The 22,109-nt window shown below is 38.6% G+C and overlaps 1 protein-coding gene across 30 annotated transcripts in view; it reads left to right on the plus strand.

Annotated features, from left to right (window-relative positions):
• The window catches only part of BBX (BBX high mobility group box domain containing), a 119,286-nt gene that overhangs the window by 62,337 nt on the left and 34,840 nt on the right, over positions 1-22,109 (plus strand). For 29 of the 30 annotated variants that reach the window (XM_026663959.2, XM_087966515.1, XM_087966508.1 and 26 more), the window contains 2 exons: positions 15,437-15,607; positions 21,314-21,556. In XM_026663959.2, the coding sequence (XP_026519744.2) occupies positions 15,437-15,607; positions 21,314-21,556 (414 nt within the window). Of the gene's footprint in view, positions 1-15,436; positions 15,608-15,869; positions 15,918-21,313; positions 21,557-22,109 lie in introns of those variants that run through there. The other variant, XM_087966523.1, reaches the window with a different exon arrangement.

Raw genomic sequence — 22,109 nt, forward strand, 5'->3', positions numbered from 1 at the left:
ATGAGATGTTAACATTTATATAGAACAAGTCTGGGAGATCTTTATAACCTTGCATATATTAACATTTCTGGAGAGCAAGGGCCTTTGTAAGTGGAAAATGATGTATTGCAGGGTAAGTGATGATAGTATTTAAATGTTCCCTTTATAGGTATTGGAGGAGGTAGGATTTGAAACATTCGTTCTTTTTATTTTCAAACTAAGTACATTACAATTTTTAGTGTTTTCTACTAAAAAAAGGTCAAACTCTGGCCACCAGGTTTAACAAATCTGTTAGTATCAGGAACCATAAAAAGGGACTTTACAGCTTCATGCAACTTGGCATCTCAAGTTTTCAATCTCTGTTTAAGAAATTAATTAATTAAGATTAGTAAACTTTCATAATACATTTTAGCATATAGAATTTTTTCCTTCCAATTTGTATGAGATTTCTGTTATTTACGGTCATACACAAATACAAATATACCCAGATGTTAAGATGTTGACCTAAAAATCTGGAGACTGAGTTGTAACTCTGCATTAGGTGTGAAAGCTGGCTGGGTGACTTTGGCCAGTTACTCTCTCTCAGCTCAACCCATCTCATAGGGCTGTTTTGAGGAAAATAGGAAGAGGATGGAGTAGTATGTATGTTCATCATCTACAATTGTTATAAAGTAATAACAGCAGGATAAAATAATGTAGCCTTCCTTGATTCCATGACATTCAGTCATCCTTGATTCTTCCAAATATGTCAAGATGTAATTATCACCCTAACCAATTAGGCTATTGCTGGTTTTCTGAATGCTAGAAATTGTACAATAATTTATGGCAGGGGTGCTTAAATCCGGCCCACGGGGCCAGCCTGGAAATATCAAAGGATCGGCCCGCAGTGTCTCTGGCGGCTAAAACAGGCCACATGTAATCTCCTATGCCTCATTTTCACTCTCCATGGCCTCCTGCCAGCCCAAAATGGGCTGAAAAACAGGCCAAAAACAGGCCAAAAAACAAAGCCAAAAATAGGCCATACGGCCTGTTTTCGACTGGCAGAGTGCTGCAGGATGCCATGGAGGCGAAAAGGTGCAGGGGGCTGTGCGCAGACCCCCCCCCCCGGTGCCCTGTTTTAGCTGGCAGGGTGCTTCAGGAGGCATCTGTCCCACCTACCCTCTGCCCCTGGCTCACAGAGGAGAACTAAAATGCTGATCCGACCCTTGAAGAAATCCAGTTTGAACCCCTGATTTCTGGTATCTGGAAATCAACAGGCTGCTTTAATTGAAGTGTCAAGTTAAATGTTTTTATTTGGGTAAAATCAATTTAGAAATACATTTATAAGTGCATACTTTGGAAAAGACTAGGGATACACATTTCAAACATTACATGAGCTTACTTCTGCTATTAATCAAATCTTTTTTCAGGGTTTCATGCAACATAGAAAAATGTTACAATGCTTTAATGAGTCAGTTCGTTAATTTTAATGCAGCTCTTGAAACAACTACAGATTACTTTGATAAATAGCAAAGAATCATATGCTTCCTGATCATTTTATATTTTGTTTATTTGTTTTCAATATTAAGGCATAGGCTTTTTATATATGTATTGAAACCATCATCCAGACACAAGAGTTAGGGAAATTTTTAATAATTTAAACAATAGTCCATAAGGATACTATCGGATGGGGAAATGCTGACATTGCTGGGCACAAGAGAAAGAACAAAGCTGAAAATGATTAGAATTGGAAACGTACATATTGTCCTATAAGTAAGTTTTGAACATGAATGTTACATTTTGGGATGCATTTTTATTTTAAAACAAAATTAGGTAATTATGCTAATTAAATATTTACAGATATGTCTGTTTTTTAAGAATATAAATATAAAATCACCACTAGGTGGCACCTAATTCTCACACAATATAATTGACACTGTTTTACTGTAGTTGTTACTAGCTGTTAAGACAACAAATTTAAATAACTGAAAAGATAAATGTCTGCTTTTAAAATACTGCATTAGTATTTTTCAGCACTTCTTTTCTGTAACTAATTTGCAATTATCTAAAATGTTTTGTTATCCTGAAACAAAAAGGTAAAAAGTTGGTATAGTAATGTCAAATAACAGAAGTAGCGTTGAAAAAAATTTTTTTGTCCATAGTTACTTTTTGATATATGCATCACCTGAGCTCTTTCATCAAAAATACTTATTAGGTCCATATACAAAAATGTAAATATTAGAAACCCTACATTAGAGGACATTAGGGTCAAGCACCTAATTATGTAGAAGATTAGAGCTCTATACATTTTAGAATAAGACAAAAAAGCAACAGTCTGTGTTTGCATTGAGGAAATACAGCAGCATAGATGGCAAGGCTCTAATTATGCATTTATCTTAATTTGCATTCAGTCTGAAGGAAAAAGAGTTTGCCAAAGAGGAACAACAGGAAAAATGAAGGTTTTTGTAACAATATATCTGCCCTTAAGTTATGAAGAAATTAAGAGATGTGTTAGAGATGCTAAAAAATGGAAGCATCAGGAAAGGTGGTGAGTACCAAAAGATGATAGTATGTCACAGTGGTAGGTTTTTTTACATGACCAATAAATTTATAATGTAAAATTAGATTATAAATTCACATCATTGAACAAAAAAAAAAACACCAAATAGGTGGAACAACAATATGTTCCTCTGTTTAGTGCAGATGCCCATTAACCTATTTAAAACTTAAACCTTTTCCACATACAACATAAATCTACTAGAGCAGGGGTAGGGAAACTTGGCTCTTTTATCACTTATGGACTTCAACTCCCAGAATTCCTGAGTGAGCCATAAAAGGTTCCCCATCCCTGGCCTACTGGTTGTGGGGGAAATCAATGTTTGACTTGAATGGGACTGTTTAATATACAAATGTAGGACAGAATATGTCTTACATTTGTATGTTGAGTCTAAGTCAATCAATCCCCACAACCAGAGGCCAGGATGGGAACCTTTATAGCACCTCAGGAATTCTGGTAGTGTATAAATTCAATCCTGTGCCTTCAAAAGACAATAAACTATATTATATTTAAAGCAAGTTATAAATCATTTACAAATATGATTTCCATTGTTTGATTATTTTTAGTTATTCTTTATTTGGGCCTTGATCAGTATTCTTTCAATATAACTGTTCTGTTAATTACTTGGGTTTTGGATTTATTATTTGTCTGCCTTGATTAAGGCATACAGTTAGTTCTTAATGGCATCAATTATGGACATCTCTCCGCAATTCATTATCATTCTAAAATAACTTTAAAGTTTCTTGAAATTTAGATGTTTAGTTCCTTTATGACAGTTCTGTATGAACCTAACAATTATTTGAACTAGAAATGAACTGCAAGTTTCATTACAACATCCTTACTTATTTAGTGTGGTGAAAATTAAATACACATTCCCGAATTATTAATTAGCTATTTCCTTCTCACTTTGCCAAAACAGCTCTTTTATTTAGTAATAGGCTACGATGAAGGGAATTGTTGGAATATCTCTTTAAAATATTTGTTCCTTTTAAAAATATCCATTACAAAACTAAATAAACACATTACCCTTCTGATTTTAAACTGTGGAAAGAATGAAATAACAGTCTTAAAATGGAAAGAAGGCATGATATTCAGGGGGAAAAAGAACGTTACCTGAAATGCATCTTCTAGTTGTACGGGAGGAGAATCCAAAGCGTGGGCTGTCTCCTGCTTCCTCACTTAAAGACGGAGTCAATCAAAGTTTAGTCCAGCCCCCTTTCCACTGTGCATGTCAGTTTTTGATGAAGGCTGATGATTGACTTGGAGAGTTCTTTGGTGCTCGTTCTTGACCGTTCTGAACTCAGGACTAACTATCTAAGGGTGGGATTTGGATTCTCCTCCGTACAACTAGAAGATGCGTTTCAGGTAAGCCCAATGCTCTTTCTCAGTTGTACGGGTTGGAGAATCCAAAGCGTGGGACGTACCCAAGCTAATTGTCCTGAGGGTGGGCCAACTCCTTGTTCCGAGCCTCCATCTCCATGTGAAATCTTTGTAGCACTCTTCTTCCAAGGATGCTTCCGCTGATGCAAATGTGTCCAGTTTATAATTTCTGATGAATGGAGATGGTGATGATCACATTGCTGCCCTACAGATCTCTTCAATCGAGGCCTATGTGTTCCATGCCACTGATGTGGCTGCACTCCTGGTTGAATGTGCCATTATGTTACCCGGCAATTGCAGTGATTGGCTTTCATAAGCTTTTGTGGTACATGTCTTGATCCATCTGCCTATGGTAGACGGTGAAACGCTTTGTCCCAACAAACTTGGTCTAAATGAAACGAACAATGCTTCCGTTTTTCTAATGGGCCTTGTTCTCTTAATATAAATGCATATAGCTCTCCTAACATCTAAGGAGTGCCACTTCCTTTCTAGGCTATGGACTGGTTCCGGGCAGAAGTCTGGTAGTACTAATTCTTGTGCTCTATGGAGCGTAGGATTGATCTTTGGGATAAAGGTGGGGTCTAATCTTAATACTACCCTATTCAGGTGAACTATACAGAGGTCCTCCCTCACGGATAATGCTGCCAACTCTGAAATTCTTCTGGCTGATGTAATGGCTATTAGGAAGGCCACCTTAAGGGTGAGTGAAGGTAGTCCTACTGACCTCAGCAGTTCAAAGGGCTCAGTCATGAGCGCCCTTGCACCCTTGTCAAGTCCCAAGTAGGGTACCTGTGTATCACTGGTGGCTTTAGATTGGTTGTTTCCCTGATGAACGGGCGGATTAGGGGTGTCGTGAGAGGGACTCTGAGGTCCTGCAACCCAACACTGAAGCTATCGTTGCTACCTGTCTCCTTAAGGTGTTAAACCCTTAAGGGTTAAACCCTTCTCCAGGCCTTCCTGAGAAAATCCAACACTTGAGTAACTAACACTGGTTGGATCTATTTGTTTCTTGGAACACTAGGTTCCAAATGTTCTCCAAGTAGCATCATAATTCTGTTGGTTGATGGTCTCCTGGATGCCTGGAGTGTCTGTATTACTTTGTCTGAGCACTGTAAACGCAGCGTGCAGCCATTGTGGCTCTAGGTGTTGTATGGCTCCCTGACTCAGTTCTACCTTGTCTGGGGAATTCTCCATGGTCTGGATACTGACAGATCTACGAGATCCACGTACCAAGACCTCCTGGGCCAGTGAGGTGCTACCATTAAGACCTCCGCCCCTCTTCTATCACTTTCTTGATTACCTTTAGTATCAAGGGGAGTGGGGGAAATGCATAAAGCAGCCCCTTTGGCAATGCTCCTTGGAGTGCATTGGTTCCTTCCGCTCCTGTGTTGGGAATCTCGAGTAGAATCTTGGGAGTTGTGCATTTGCTGGCATCACAAACAGATCCAGGGCTGCTCTCCCAAATCTGTGTGACAGTTCCCTGAACAGGTCCGGGTGTAGAGTGCCACTCTTGAGTGGTCAACCATTGTTCTGCTGAGCCAATCTGCCTGAACTTTTTCACTCCCGATATGTGTTCCGCCCTTCGTTTCATTTAGACCAAGTTTGTTGGGACAAAGCGTTTCACCGTCTACCATAGGCAGATGGATCAAGACATGTACCACAAAAGCTTATGAAAGCCAATCACTGCAATTGCCGGGTAACATAATGGCACATTCAACCAGGAGTATTGCCCTTGCCTGCTCTCTGGTAAGGTAATAGGAACCACTGCAATGTCCTTGCATGCAGCCTGGCCCAAGGTACTATCGAGATGCACAATATTGTTTTCCCTAGTATTTGTGACAGCAAGTCCAGGGACACCCCCGGAGCTGTGCTCACTTTATTTATTGATGACCTTATGCTGTCCTGCCTTTCCTGTGACAGGTAAACCTTGCAGGAGTTGGTGTCTATTATAGCTCCTAAGTGTTGTAATCGCCTGGTCGGTTCTAAGTGACTCTTTTCAAAATTCACCGAAAAGCCATGCTCTTGTAATGTCTGTATCATGGTTTCTAGATCGCTCTGTGCTCTTAGAGTCGACCTTGACTGTATTAATATGTCATCTAAGTAGCATTGGACCCGTATGGGCTTTGTCCTGAGGAAGGCTGCTACTGCTGCCAGGACCTTGGTGAAAGTCCTCGGTGCTGAGGGCAGGCCAAATGGTAGAGTCCTGTACTGGTAGTATCTCCCTGTGTAACAAAACCACAGGAACTTCTGATGCCTCCTGGTAATCGGTATGTGTAGATAAGCCTCTGTGAGGTCTACTGATGTCAGGACATCCCCCTCCCGTATGCTCCCTAGTATAGCCTGCAGAGACCGCATCTTGAATCTCCTGTATACTGTGTGCTTGTTTAGTAATTTGAGATCCAAAATTGGTCTCCACCCCACCCCACCCGACGCCTTCTGCACAACAAACAAGTTTGAATAGAACCCTTGTCCCTGTTCGTTCTCTGGTATCACTTGTACCACCCAAATGTCCAGCAGATGTTGAACTGCTGTTTCCATAATTACCCTTTTGGTTCTGTCCCTTGGCGTTGGGTATCTTCTGAATGAGCTCGGGCGTATGGAGATGAATTCCAGAACTAGGCCTTTTCTTAATGTGTCTAGGACCCACTTGTCCGTTGTAGTCGACACCCATCGGTCGGTGAATAGGCCCGGCTTCCCGCCGATGGGCGCATTGTTCCGGCTGTCACTTTGTATGCCGGAATGCCCTGCCGGTCGAACTTCAGAAGGGGTGCCTTCCCTGGGACCGTTGTCCACCCCATCTCTAAATCCTGACCTATCTGGATGAATAGTAGGGGTCTGTGTGTACTGTCTCTGTGTGTATGAGGAGTGGCTGAAGCCACCCCCTGAGATAGGAAAGGGCTCTTGCCGTGTATATGGAGACGGTCGCTTATCTGCCTGACCAAGTTTCCTGGGTAAGACCTTCCTCTTGTCCTTGGTTTCAATCAGTAATGGCTCAATGATCTCCCAGAAAAGTTTGTCCCCTTTAACTGGAGCTGATGCCAGTTTCCATTTATGTTTCAGATCTGCCTGCCAGTGGTGGAGCCAAACAAGTCGCCTTGCAGCTACTGAAGCCGCAATGGCCTTAGTTGCCTACTTGACCCCATTAAGTGTGGCATCTGCTATGAACTCTGTTGCAGCAGTTATTTTGTTCAAATCCTGTTGCAATCGAAGATCACCAGGTGGCATCCTTTCCTGCATCTGTTCAATCCATATCAGGACTGCTCTGCTGAAAAATGATGCCGTGGATGTTGCCTTTGCCACCTATGTCGCGGCCTGGTGAACTTTTTGTAGGGTCTGTTCTGTTTTCTTATCCTCCCCTTTTAGACCATCCTCAGCTTCGTTAGCCAAGACTGTAGCAGACGTGGAGGCTGCCAAAGGGCTATCTATCATGGGAATTGGGAATAGGTCCGCTAGTTCCACATTATAAAATTTCCTCTCATTCCCCCCTGGCATTGGGAAAATAACTGGTTTGTCCAACTGACCTTTCACCACTTCCTTGAACAATTCAGGTGAAGGTATGGATTCACTTTCAACCTTGGTTCTGGCAAAAAATCTATCTTTGAGATCAGATGGTTCTAACTCAAGACCCTTCTGTCCCTGTGATTCTCCCCAGGCCTGTTGCTATCCCTTCCCCAGCAGCATCTTAAACAGCTGGTGACGAAATAGACCTGTGAACATTGAAATTTCTGGTTCATTCGTTTCTTCATCTGAGAATGCTGACTCCCTATATTCTTCCTCTCTTGAAACAGAGGCCTCACTGTGAGTGTCTGATCTACTGGAACTGTCTCCCTGGAAGCCCAGTTCCTCCTGATGAGCCTCCCGTCTCCTCTCATTATATCTCAGGCTGGGTCTGTTACCCTGACTGTCCCTGAATTCTGCCATCATCTCTTTCATCATAGCCCTCATTTCCTCTTTAAAGGACTGTTCCCTGACTTCCGATGCTGTGGAGGAAGAACTAGACTCAGTTGAAAATCTCTTTCTCTTGGGGGAAGGCTTTTCATTGCATGCCTGAGAGCATTGTCTTTCTGATTCACTCAATCCTTCATTCACACAAAGAGCAGGCTGAAAGGGCTGATCTTCAGTGCCCTCTAGTGTTGCGCTCATTTCATGATACTTATTGGTTTGCCTGTTGGAGCACGGGAATTTCCATTCTTCTCCGCCTCCTTTTCCGCCCTTGGGAAGCATTTCTTAATGACCCTTTGTCTCCTTAATGTCTCCCTCTCATCTGCCTTGGACACCCTGCTGAGAGGCCTTTCTGAAGCTCTCCCAGCCTCTCTGGGTTCCTTTGTGCTTTGCTCTCTGTTCAAACTGGGGGCAGGGGATTCCTGCTCCTCCAGGCTTGCCTCTGTTTCAGAAAATTCGGCCATGGTCTTTCCCTTTGGCTTTTGCCAATAGAGTATACTCAGACCGGCCTGAGCATGGACTCTAGCCTCCCTTTCTCCTGGGTAGGCTGGTGTGGCTGTGATGGAAGCTTGCTCAGCCTAAGACTGAGTTTGCCTCCAATTAAAGAGAGCGCTGGAGGCTTGTGCGGCTTCTGGTTTGTTTAACGAAGGCTCTGGGAAAGCTGAGTTAATTTGCCCTCCTTCTTTGCTAGCCAATTGAGAGTCCGCCCGCTCTTACTGAGGCTGCTGCTGCTTATTCTCTTAACACCAAACAGCTATGTAGCCTTTCCCGTCTTGGGATGAGGTCCTGGCTCTTTCGCTAACTCACAGTTTGCTAACTTTCACTCTTTCTCTTTTCTCTCTTTTTTTCTCGAAGAATCCAAAGCGTTGATCCTATATTTTCTGTCTTTCTTTCTGAGCACTCTCTCCTCGTGTCCTCTTTGCATGAAGATGGAGTCAAAAACTGGGCATGCACAGTGGAAAGGGGGCTGGACTAAACTTTGATTGACTCTGTCTTTAAGCAAGGAAGTAGGAGACAGCCCACGCTTTGGATTCTCCAACCCGTACAACTGAGAAAGGGGACAGTTTTGCTTTTCTGTTAGTTACTTACTGTATGGTAACTCAATTTATTGTTCTTCTCTGCTGGCAAACTGAAACCATTTGCTCACAGCATGTACCCCATTAGGCCATTAATTCTGTAAAAGTTAGAAATGCTCATTACTAGCTGTCTGCTGTGAAACAGTACAGAATTGATTCACTGTCTGGTCAATAATTGGTACCAAGTAAATGAGCATTTTCCTTTTTTTACATTTCATAAGCTGACTTGAATAACCTAGTTATCCTAGAGCTAAGATCCCAATTAAAATTAACTGTTCTCTTAATATTAAATAATTGTTATTAAGTCAAACAATATATAAAATCATATATAAGGACATAAACATAGTTTTTGCATTTTATCAGTACAGCATTATTGTTCCTGCAGTTACTGCCTTCCATAAAAACAATTGAATAGTACAAATTCCATCCTTGACTCTTCCAGAACTAATGTTTGGTTAGCATGACTAGAAGCTTCTAATGATCCATATTGAATTTTTTCATAAACTTAATTTTATGTGGCATCATGATTCACCACAAATTGATGAAGTGGTTTGTTTTAGATTTTATTTTGTGCTGTGCTTCTGCCATTATAATGGAAATTACTACTGAATGGATTTCTACAACCTTCCATGTGCTTTTCAGATACGATCTTGACAATATTCTTGAGAATAGTGGATTATCCCTGAAGTATATTGGGGAGTACTTGAGTCCAGAGAGTAGAACAACTAGGGAAAGCTTCTCTTAACTATCAAATGATGTTGATAGAGTCCATTGTTACTATTATAATCCATCTTGTGAAGAAACTAATAGAAACTCCAATATTGTAGCTTATCAGCTTATAACTCTAGTTAGGCAGTCTCATAAGGTGCCCTAAAAGATTAGCTTCTGTTTCTAAATTACCTTTCGCATATAGTATGCTAACCTAAAATGTAGCTTTTATTTAGCACAGTGTATGAATTATTCTTTCTCAATTAAAGACTTCATTACATGGAAACTGCAGTAAATGACTTTATTTATTTTTTGTTTGTTTATTATTAAATTTATTTGCCACCCGACTCGTTTTGAAGCAACTTTGGGTGGTGTACAGCATTAAAAGCATTAAAATAATAAAATATAAATATTTCTAAAACAATAAAAATGGAAATTACAATCAAAAATAGAATTATAACGGGGAAGTGGGATTGCCTCTTAGTTAATCAACCATCTCCTTGTGACCCCCATCACAAGGCGTCCCAAGCCATCTGGCAGAGCCAGGTCTCTAGGCCCTTATGAAAGATCAGAAGGGTGGGAGCCAATGTCACATCAGGAGGTAAGATGTTCCAAAGAGCAGGGCCATGGCAGGGAAGGCTCTTGTCCTGGACCCCACCAGCCAGAATTCCTTGACTGACATGTGCCCGCAGCATGTCTTCTCTACCGGCATGGATGAAGCGAGCCAGTCCCTGTGGGGTAAGAGGATTCCTTAAGTTTACATATCACATTAAGCTAGTTTTATATTTTACCATGGTGTGCATTTATCAAATTTAGAAACTGCCCCTCTTATTCACAGAGGATAGGGTACAAATAAACAAAATAACTAATAAAAATCTATATCTTTAGACCAATCACCAAGTATATATATAAAGATGGTTAATAAAAATATCTAAAAATGAAAATGTATGTGAATGATGAATAAATTGTCTATATATAATTAAAAATAACTCCCACACAGAGTACATTTTTTATTATAACAGATATTTCAAAATGCTAAGAAAAAGAGCAAAAGAAACAAGAAGGAAATTAACTTAAGCTATGTAAAATTGGACAAGATGTGCCCAAATAGATTATATTAAATTAATAGTAGATATAAAATAATAAACTTTATATTTTTATTAAAATCAATAATTAGTAGGGGCAACCAATGTCAAAGTAATTCATCAGAATAAACAATATGAGTTTCTGTATAATGTAAGAAAACTATCATCATATAATGAGTCACATAAAATTCTAATATTTGAAAAACAACGTTGAGAGAAACCAAAACATTGCAGCTGGAAAAGTTCATTTGCAGAATTATAGCCCATAAATAGTTTGTAGCAAAAATTGAATTCTATTGCAATCTTGTTTTTATTTTGACATTGAATGAATGAATTCTTTATTGGTCAGATGTGATTAGACACACAAGAAATTTGTCTTGGTGCATATGCTCTCAGTGTACATAAAAAGAAAAGATACATTCATCAAGAATCATAAGGTGCAGCACTTAATATAGTCATAGGGTACAAATAGGCAATCAAATCATACTAGGAAACAATATAAAACGTAAGGATACAAGCAGGGAATTATTTGTTTAGCCGAGTGATGGCGTTCGGAAGAAAACTGTTCATGTGTCTAGTTGTTCTGGTGTGCAGTGCTCTATAGCGTTTTGAGGGTAGGAATTGAAACAGTTTATGTCCAGGATGTGAGGGGTCTATAAATATTTTTACAGCCCACTTTTTGGCTCATGCAGTATACAGGTCCTCAGTGGAAGGCAGGTAGTAGTAATAGTTTTTTCTGCAGTCCTAATTATCCTCTGAAGTCTGTGTCTGTCTTGTTGGGTTGCAGAACCAAACCAGACAGTTATAGAGTTGCAGATGACAAACTCAATAATTCCTCTGTAGAACTGTTTATTTCAAATTTATTTCAGGAAATATAATCTGTATGTTGTACCTATTCAATAAATTGTATTTCACATCATTAATGAATGAACATCTGAAAAACATGGAAAATTTTGTAAACAATCGTTCATAAGACAGGATAACAAATAATATCTATTGTAAAGTTTTCATTACAATTTGGAAGGATTATTTAAAATGTTGGTTCTGCTTAGTTTTAGACACTATTTTATTCTGAAAGATTCTCAAGTACTATACAGTAGAGCACTTAGTATCATGCTGAGAGATTATTTATACTCTGATAAGATTTCTTAATCCAGTTAAAGATGCAGGGAACAGAATAATTCTACTTCTAATGGTTTGCAAAATGGTAGCAATTCATCAGTGCCTTTTTGTGCAAAATTGTTTGCGATTTCACAGACCTTTTTAAAAAAATCTTTTGGTACTCCTTCATATAATTAGGTATCTTACCAACTGTTTAATTAACTGAACAGAGATGGATGGGACTAGTTTATGGAAATGAACTAACTAATCTAAACTGCTGGCATAGTAAATATCAACTCACAGTATAGTAAATATTAGAATACTTAAATTTAAAGAGGGATATACAGTGGTTCTTTTTGATAGTCCTCTTCCAAAACGTATAATTCCACTGTTTTTTTTTAAAGGTCACCAGCAATGATTTGGATGTATCATTAGCGAATCTCAAGCAGTTACCTATAATCCATATCTTTGCCTAAAGTTAATAGAATATGGAAAAAAGAGATCAAGGAATTTCAGTGTAAATTTTTGGATATTGTTTAAGGTAAAGTTAAATTTAAAAAATGTGCTTTATGAAACATAATTCCAAGAATGGACTTGCTAATTCTGAGCTTTAATAGCCTTTTAAAAAATACTGTAAACTTAAATTCTTAATGGTAGATTTTAAGAATTGATTACAGAGTCATAAAAGGTGAGTTCATTTAATTTGTATGCCACCCAGAGACAATGTTGAGTTTGATGGCCTTATAAGTCTGAATTATAAACATAAATAAATAAATATAGGTAGTCTTTGGTTAACAAAGTAATCTGAATTTAGCTCGCGTAAGCGATGTAGTTGTAAATCACAATATCATGTGACCACATTGCTTAGTGATGACGATCCCAGAAGACCCTGTAGTGATCATTATGCAAGGATTGTTGTTCATCAAGCGAGTGCCAGAGAGCTCACAAGCAGGCCAATAGACAGGTAAGTAGCTATTGCCAGGCAGGGAAGATTGTGCAGGTGGCAGGTATGGCACAAATGTAGCATGGCTGGGGGTGACTTCAAGCAATTTTTGGAGTGACTTGTAACCTTCTACTTTCCCATTTATTTTGTTCATGGGAAGTCATCAGATAAACACTTCAGCCATCATATGTGCAAGCCAATTGCCAAGTGCCCAGATCACAATCACATGACTGCAGGAGTGTGAGACAACTTGCATGCATGACTTTAAGGACTAGTCATTATTGCTCGTTCAGTGCCATTGTAACTTCAAACAGTTGTTGAATGAGAAGTCATTGAACAAGGATAACTACCAGTTTTATTTCGCTATAATTTATAATCTCTTTGTTACTGTGAAGCTTGTCATACAGAAGTATAAAAAAAATTTCACAGGATTAGCATGATCACAAGGTAAGATGACACTCAAAAGTCAGGAATCACTTGTGTTTTTATCAATTTTCAATGGTGGTTATAACCCAAGAATAAATAGATCCTTTAAAACTTAGAATTTAGGGCCATATTGGACTAATACAACATATTTATTTACTTAACTAGAGAATTCTAGAGCAATTTTGGTATGGCACATGGGGTTAAGATAGAGAAAAAAAGTCCTGTTATAATATTTGATTTACCATACAGTATATACCAGGGGTCCCCAACCACCAGTCCGCGAACCGGTACCGGTCCGCAGAACAAGTCCTACCGGGCCGCTGGTTGCTGGGCGCCGCCATCTTTTTTTGATGAAAAAGTGCTTCCGGTGAGCTTTTCCGGGTAGAAAGCTCACCGGAAGCATTTTTCATCAAAAAAAGACCCGAAAGCGCGCTAGCCATCTTTTATGAAAAAGTGCTTCTGGTGAGGTCACCGGAAGCACTTTTTCATCAAAAAAAGATGGCGGCGCCCAGCTGATGCCGGTACCGGGCCGCGGCACCCAGCTGATGCCGGTACTGGGCCGCGGCATAAAAAAGGTTGGGGATCACTGGTATATACCACTGTGAAAATAATAAAAACTGAGTGGAAGTTTAATGTTGCCTTACTTTTCAAGGATCATAGATTTCCTAAACTTGCTATCCTTTTTGTATTCAACTATATATTCTATTTTTAAAAAAAAAAAAAAAATTATTTTTAAAAACAAACATACACACACAAAACATAAAAACAAAACCATCTTCCATTTTATATACATACAGTGTGTCGGTTACAAATCTTTTGTGCTATCCTTTTGTAGTCATTTACTCACAATTTATATCAGTTTTCACATTGTCAAACTAACATATGCTTATATATTTATCAATTATTAATCATCCATGACTAAACTATTTATTCCATCATTTTATACAAGATATTCCAAGTTTTATTTTAAAAACTTGCTCCAAGGAAACAAGAATTAGTCTGATATGTGTGGCATATTATCGTAAAATGTGATCTTATGAAAATGGTAGATTTCCACTGTAATACTGGTAGTATTTAATAACTTACTTCCTCTAAACTGGGGGGGGGGTATTTTCATTGAATCACCTTCAGGAATACTTCCTTAGGCATTCTTGTGTTAATCATATATTTATAGCTAATATTAAAGGTTCTTAACCCTGGGACATCATGAATTAGAATTTCTATATGCCATTAACACGAACAGTGGACAGCTGAGATTTCTGGTACCACAGAGATGAATTATAGCTTAGTAAAGTAACTAATGAGCAATTGGAATTAACAGTCAGAAGTACTTACATATCTCCTGAGTAATTGCATTTTAGTGTAAATAAGTTTAGGATACTAAATATTATTTTAAAAAATCTGAGAACGTGCAGTTTAAATAACGATAATTTTTGGTGTTATGGTTAAAGGCAGGTGACTAGAAACCAGGAAACCTTGAGCTTTACTTCTGCCTTAGACTTGAAGCCAGGGTCCCTACAAAATCTTTGAAATTTGGTAATTTATTCTGCATCTCAGAAAATCACCTTCAAATTTTAGCAGCAGGTCCTATCATGTTGTGATACTAAAAACATGATAGGGCTTGCTGCTAAAATTCGAAGGTGATTTTTTGAGATGCAGAGTAAATTACTTAGTTCCAAAGATTTTGTAGGGATCCTGGCTTGATGTCTAAGGCAGAACTAAAGCTCAAGGCTTCCTGGTTTCCAGTCATCTGCCTTTAACCATAACACCAAAATGGCTGTTAAAAACAACAGTTTATCCATTTAGGAGACCAGCACAATTTGACCTTACATTGAGGTGTCATCTGATGGAAAATTAATCAAACAAATATGAATGTCATTAGTAATAGTTTAATAAAATATATGTGCAGCCTCTGATTGAAATTAACAGTTGAAATGATTATTTTCTTTGTTTGTTGTTCTAATTGTTTAATTGTTCTCCAAGGTTCAACTTGAATGTATCTTTCCCTGTCCTTGAAATAAAAGAAAATAGATCGTAACCTTCTGTGTAACATTCTTGAAAAGTGCTATTGTACATTGGCTTCTTTGCTATTTTCCTCTTCCATCCCATTAAAATTAACTATTTGTATAGTAGCATTGTGAAAGGCTGAAAAATTTACAGTGAATTACACTTACTAATGAATTATTTTTGCAAACATTGCAATATTGTTTTCAGTGCACATGTTTTAATATACAAAATATACATGTTTATTTTCCTGTAGGTCACAGTAATGAAAGGCAGCAATAGGAATAAAGATCACTCAACAGACGGAGAAGGAACTGGAAAACGACCAAAGAGGAAGTGTCTTCAGTGGCATCCACTACTTGCAAAAAAAATTCTTGACTTTTCTGAAGAGGAGGAGGAGGAAGAAGACGAGGAAGATATTGAAAAGGTAAAATTACCCTTTTGAAAAGTAGAATTAAGAGTGACACCCCTAAGTTTATGTGGATCTTCTCAAAACACAGGTTGTCCTCAACTTATGACCACAATTGAGCCCAAAATTTATGTTGCTAAATGAGACAGTGTTAAGTGACTTTTGCCCCATGCTACAACATTTCTTGCCACAGTTGTTAAGTGAATGACTGCAGTTGTTAAATTAGTAACATGGTTGTTAAGTGAATCTTGTTTTCCCATTGACTTTGCTTGTCAGAAGGTTGCAAAAGATGATCACATGGCCCTGGGACAGGGCAACCATCATAAACGTGAGTCAGTTGTCAATCATCCAAATGTAAATCAGGTGACCATTGGCATGCTGCAATGTTCATAAGTGTGAAAAATCATCATAGGTCACTTTTTTCAGTGCTGTTGTAACTTTGAACTGTCACAGAATGAATGGTTGTAAGTCGAGGACTACCTGTTTTAAGAAATTAAGCTAATTTATAAATAGCTTTTTTCATATCAGCCTGAAAATGGACTGTATACTCAATGAACCATATCTTTAATGGTGTTTTGACGAGCATTTTTATAAGGAATATACTGTGTTTGAAAACTGAAGATATTTCCTGAATCATATTGTGGGATCCTGACTACAACAGATGACCACATTATTCCTCAAATTATATTTGATTAACATATGAAAACACCAGACCTTAAAGCCCTCAAAGTCTTTTCCTTAAAGTTGTGCCACCTTCATCCAAATACTGCTATTAATATCTGATGCTAAAGAGAATGTACAGAGTGAATTTAATTTAATTTAAATAATTCAATTTAGGCACTATCTGATTTTGAATTGATCTTAGCAATAGCACTCAGACTTATATACTGCATAGTGCTTTTCAGCCTAAGCGGTTCACAGAGTCATCATATTGCCCCAACAATTTGGGTCCTCATTTTACTGACCTTGGAAGGATGAAAGGCTGAGTCAACCTTAAGCCGGTCAGGATAGAGCTGCTGGAAGTTGACAGAATTAGCCAGCAATACTGCAATTCTAACCACTGTGCGACCACAGCTCTTGGAGTATAGCCATGTAAATACACAATAAATCCAAACAGAGAAAACTACAAAATAATTATTTAAAAAAAAAAAAAAAAACCAACGGTGGATTTGACTATCACATCCTCACTATATGAAACTGGGAACCACCTATGCATTTTTGGAATGATTTTTTTATTCATTTAGTCAATCAACTTGGACATGCATGGTGTGATCAATTAAAAGAAAAACACATTAAAATATAATATATAGTTGCTGGAGATGACTTCAAACAAAAACAGAAACAGACACAAAACTTCTGATTTACTGCTTAGGGATAAAACATAGTCTTCAAAAAGGCAGGCAGGGGTCATCTGAACTTCAGGGAAATCTTGTTCAAACAGAAACAGCAGCAGGCAAATCATGTCTTGTGTCAGATAAACAAAGCTTGAGAAATGGAACCTGGAGTAAGCCCACCCATATCTTACTGGCTAGGCAAATCAAATATTGCAACTATTGTATATGGAGCTGTTTCTAGAGACCATCTGAAAGCTTCATTTGATACAAAAAGCAATGACCCAGAGATGCGTGGGTACCAATGGGTACATACTGCACTTTAAAGTGTTGGTTAGAAAGCCCATTATAGCTTGGCACCAGGTTACCGTCAAAACTATCTCTTCATTGGCATAAGTCAAACCACTTTGATCATGCTGGAAAAGCATCTGATTATCCCCCATTTTGGGGAGATTGGTGGACTGAGATTTAGAGACTTTGTTTTTCTGGCATTGGGCTGACCTTCTGCAATGGCCTCTTGCCATTGTGTGTTTGACACAAATTCTAGTTCCCTCCCAGTTATATTTAAAAATAGACCTTTTCTAAAGGGAATTGGGGAGCTGATGAAAGATGGTATCTGAAATGTATGTTTGTGCATTTTTTCTGTTGGTTTTTGTATTTTTATTTTTATTTTATTACTGTTTTTTTCACTTTCTGAACTAGGAATGTGCATGTGAGGATATAAATGATAAACTAGAACATTATAGAAGAATGTAGGCGTCTTTAATGTAATTACCTATTGCACCTCAGTATGAAACATCAAAAAGAAGATTGAATGATAAAAGTTTGTGGCCTTCATAGTCTATATTTTGATGTTCTGGATATGGAAAATAAAATGAGCATCAACTAGTACAGAGAAGCATATAAAATGTATTAATATAACAGACATCTGGTGAAATTCCTGTCATGGATTACAGTGTAGTAGTAGAAGAAAAAAGTTTGTTTAAGAGGATTGGAAGCAATAAACAGAGAATTCAAAGTAATGAAATTGACAATATTATAAAGAGTCAAAGTACATGGACAAACACTAAAAGTTATATTTGTTGGTGTCAGTTATCATCCACTTAGTCAAAGCAAATGTGGAAGATTTGTCCAAAATCAAAACTGCAGATCTTTCAAAGAAACATGAAATAATAGAGATAGGAAACTTAACTCTGACAATCTGTTGGAAGACAAACTTTGTCACTCATGGTCCTACAACACTGACAGCAGGAAATGAATTTCATTGGTGTGCAAGTAGTTAATGACCACCCATTCAGCAACCATTCAAAGTTACAACTGCATTGAATGGATTGTATTTCTGATTGGTCCTCACAAGTTCCATCTGTCCCAATAACTCCATGGGCATGTGATCACTTGACAATCAGCTGCACTGAGAATTGTTACAGTATCCCATGGTCATGTGATTGCCATTTGTGATGTTCCCTGCTGGCTTCCCACAAGCAAAATCAATGGGGAAAGCCTACACTTGTCAGAAGTTGCTCTGGTAAGTCTCTTCCACCCAGCGGCAGCCACCTCTGCCATGTCTCACTGGCCATCTGTTCATGCCATGTCTCACTGGGCACCTGCACTTCTTCCTTTACCAAGAGCAGCAATCTTTGGCCTGACCTCACTCATTCCTCACCAGCCATCTGCCAACCATCCAACATCTGGCAGTAGCCTTCCCTAGCCCTGCTGCACTTATGCCATACTGCCAAGCCTCTCCCACCTGGCAGCAGTCACTTCCTGCCCTCCAGATTGCTTGCAATCCACCTGGGGCTTGCAACTTCCTGCCTGCTTTGCTTGTTGGAAGCCATCAGGAAGTTGTGAATTTAATTGCCAGGATAGCTTCATGCTTTATAATACATCACTTATTGGTAGTTCCTTCCAACATTGTTCTATGTTCCTCTTACATAGGTAAGTAGTTAATGTTAATTCAACCTGGCCAGATCCTATTATTCTTGTTAATATATTGTTCTTTATATTTTTTTCAATTTCACATAAAATATTAAGGAAACTAATTTTAACAGTTATTTGTTGATGAAATTAGAATAAATTATCTTACTTTTTAATTCCTACATTTCATTATTTAAATACGTTCCACTCAAACCAGGTTAGTAATATAAAAATGGATTGCCTTTGACCAACCTATGTACATACACACCTGCGTAATATGAAAAACATACATATACATATACATATACATATACATCATATACATATACATCATATACATATACATATACATATACATATACATACATACATACATACATACATACATACATATATATATATATATATATATATATATATATATATATATATATATATATATTTGCCATTTGTCTCTCTCTGTGTGTGTGTATATATATATATATATATATATATAGATTTTCATAGATTTTCACAGGTACAGGTATGTAGGTCTAGGTGTGTTCGGGTCTTTTCTCGTGTAAGATTAAGAGTATCTTGGCAACATTTCAGCAAGGTCCCACTCACCATCCTCAGGCTAGTGCTTTCGGCTTTGTGCCAGTGCAAGCTGTGATCGGAGCTGCCGTCTCTCTATAAATACTGGTGGTGGGGGCTGGTGTGCTGGGCTGGTTGGCTGCGCTGCTGCCTCTTGATTGGTTGATGGAGTTGATGTTGGTATAATGGGCTGTGTGATGGCCTTGTGAGTTTTGTTGTACAGCACAAGATCCAGAATATCTCCACAACAAAACTCACAAGGCCATCACACAGCCCATTGGGTAATGGGTTGTGTGATGGGCTTGCGAGTTCTTTTGTTGTGGCATCCTGGGTCCTGCGTTGTAATCTCCTGGGTCGTTTGTGTTTTGATCTCTTTTCCATTAGCCTCCTGTGCAGTAACAACTTGGGTAATGGGTTGTGTGATGACCTTGTGAGATTTATTGCTGTGGTATCCTTGGTCTTGTGCTGTGATATCCTGGGTCATTTGCTGTGTTGCAACTTCTTGAGTTCTTGTGGTGTAATTTCCTGAGTTTTCTGATGTGTCCTGAGCGGGTGGCTGTGATGTAGCATTCTGGGTTTTAGTCTGGCTTCGAGTTTGGGGTCTGGGTCTGTTCTTGGCGTGTGTCAGCTTGTTTGGTTTTGGGGTCGGGGAGTGCGACAGCTGGCAAAGCAGCCGTGGTCTGTTTTCTGGATGGTGGTTGTCCTTTGTTTATAGGATGGGCTTGGGCCTGGGTCTGATGAGGGGGATTGGTGGTGGTGTCCCATGTTGTTTTGGGTCTGGTGTTGGTTTTCATGGCTGGGACTCGTTTGTTGGTGAGGGCTAGCTTCCAGATGTCTGGTAGGCGGGAGGTATCATCCCGTCTATTCATGTTATGGGGGTGTTTCTCTATCTCAATGGCTTCCCTTATTATTCTCTTGCTGGAGAATAAACGACCCAGGAGATTACAACGCAGGACCCAGGATACCACAACAAAAGAACTTGCAAGCCCATCACACAACCCATTACCCAAGCCGTTAAAAGACGAGAGGCTAATGGAAAAAAGATCACTACAAAACAAACAACCCAGGAGATTACAGCACAAGATCCAGGATATCTCCACAACAAAACTCACAAGGCCATCACACAGCCCATTATACCAACATCAACTCCATCAACCAATCAAGAGGCAGCAGCACAGCCAACCAGCCCAGCACACCAGCCCACACCACCAGTATTTATAGAGAGACGGCAGCTCCGATCACACACTGCTTGCACTGGCACGAAGCCGAAAGCACCAGCCTGAGGATGGCGAGTGGGACCTCGCTGAAACATCGCCAAGATACTCTTAATCTTACACGGGAAAAGACCCGAACACACCTAGACCTACATACCGGTACCTGTGAATATCTACGAATATATACACAGAGAGAGAGAGACAGACAGACAGACAGACAGACAGACAGACAGACAAATGACAATTACAATAGTTAAATGAGTTAGAGGGGAAGAAAGGGAAGGAGAGGAGAAGGGGGAAATATTGAAAAAATAAAAGAAATGCAGTTTCATTGGACACTAATCCTTATTGGAGGGGGGGAATGGGAAAGGGAGGAGGAGAAAGAAGAAGAAGAGAAAGAAGAAGAAATTTATTGTAACCAACATAATATTTTATATTATTTACTTAATTAATTTATATATTATGTCTAGTATCAAAGACTTCATACTCTTAAACTGTCTAAAGTGGAAGATTTAAACATCTTAGTGGAGACTCTGTTTAAGGAGAAAAAAATTGTTTTTGTTCTTGGATACAGACATATTTCTTTACTTCGTGCCAGTGCAAGCACAGTATCAGAACAAATAACTTATGGATGTAATAAATCCTTGTCAGTAACATTCTTTACATGTTATATTTTCTTCATTGTAAAATAGATCCAGATTCTGAGTGCTGATGGTCTTGGTCATGATGCTGATGAAACAGAAGATGAGGAATCTTCAGAACAGCGAGCTCGCAGACCAATGAATGCATTCCTTTTGTTCTGCAAACGTCATCGTTCCCTTGTCCGGCAAGAACATCCTCGTCTGGACAATCGTGGTGCTACCAAAATATTGGCAGATTGGTGGTCTCTTCTTGAGCCTAAAGAAAAACAAAAATACACTGACATGGCCAAGGAGGTATACAATAACAGGATCAATAGGTCTTTAAATTATATATTGTTCATTTTCTTGATATGATAATATATTTGTTTGATTTATGCTTCACTTTTCTATTCAGGAAAATCCTAACAATTACAAATCAAAGAATAGTATATAAAATTAAAAACTACAACTTAAAGTTAATAGTGAAATAAATGATAAATTTATGTAATAAGTAAAGGTTAAAAGTGGCAAGCAGAGTGAAGACAAACAAAAAATTTTCAGAGCTTCCATTCCACCCTCTTTGGTTTATTGCTCTACCCACTTTGGCCCTTGCTTGACCCGTATAGCTTTGGTGGAGGCTCCCTCCACTTTTATTTGGAGGACATCTTTCAGTGAAATATTTTAATAAATATCAAAATAGGGAATTGGCAATGACAAGAATTGTGTAAGTAATGATCCATTACTCAACCAAATAAAGTATGTTAATAAGCTGTGTTTATTATTTGTTTAAAATTTTGCAAGAATATGATATGCTTGAAAATGTAACTATATTTTATGAGCTATTTAATTCCTCCCATAGAGGTTCTCC

The sequence above is a fragment of the Notechis scutatus genome, chromosome 5, assembly GCF_049901735.1.
Source record: "Notechis scutatus isolate UNSWTSFEM ecotype Mainland chromosome 5, rNotScu1.2, whole genome shotgun sequence".
NCBI lineage: Eukaryota > Metazoa > Chordata > Lepidosauria > Squamata > Elapidae > Notechis > Notechis scutatus.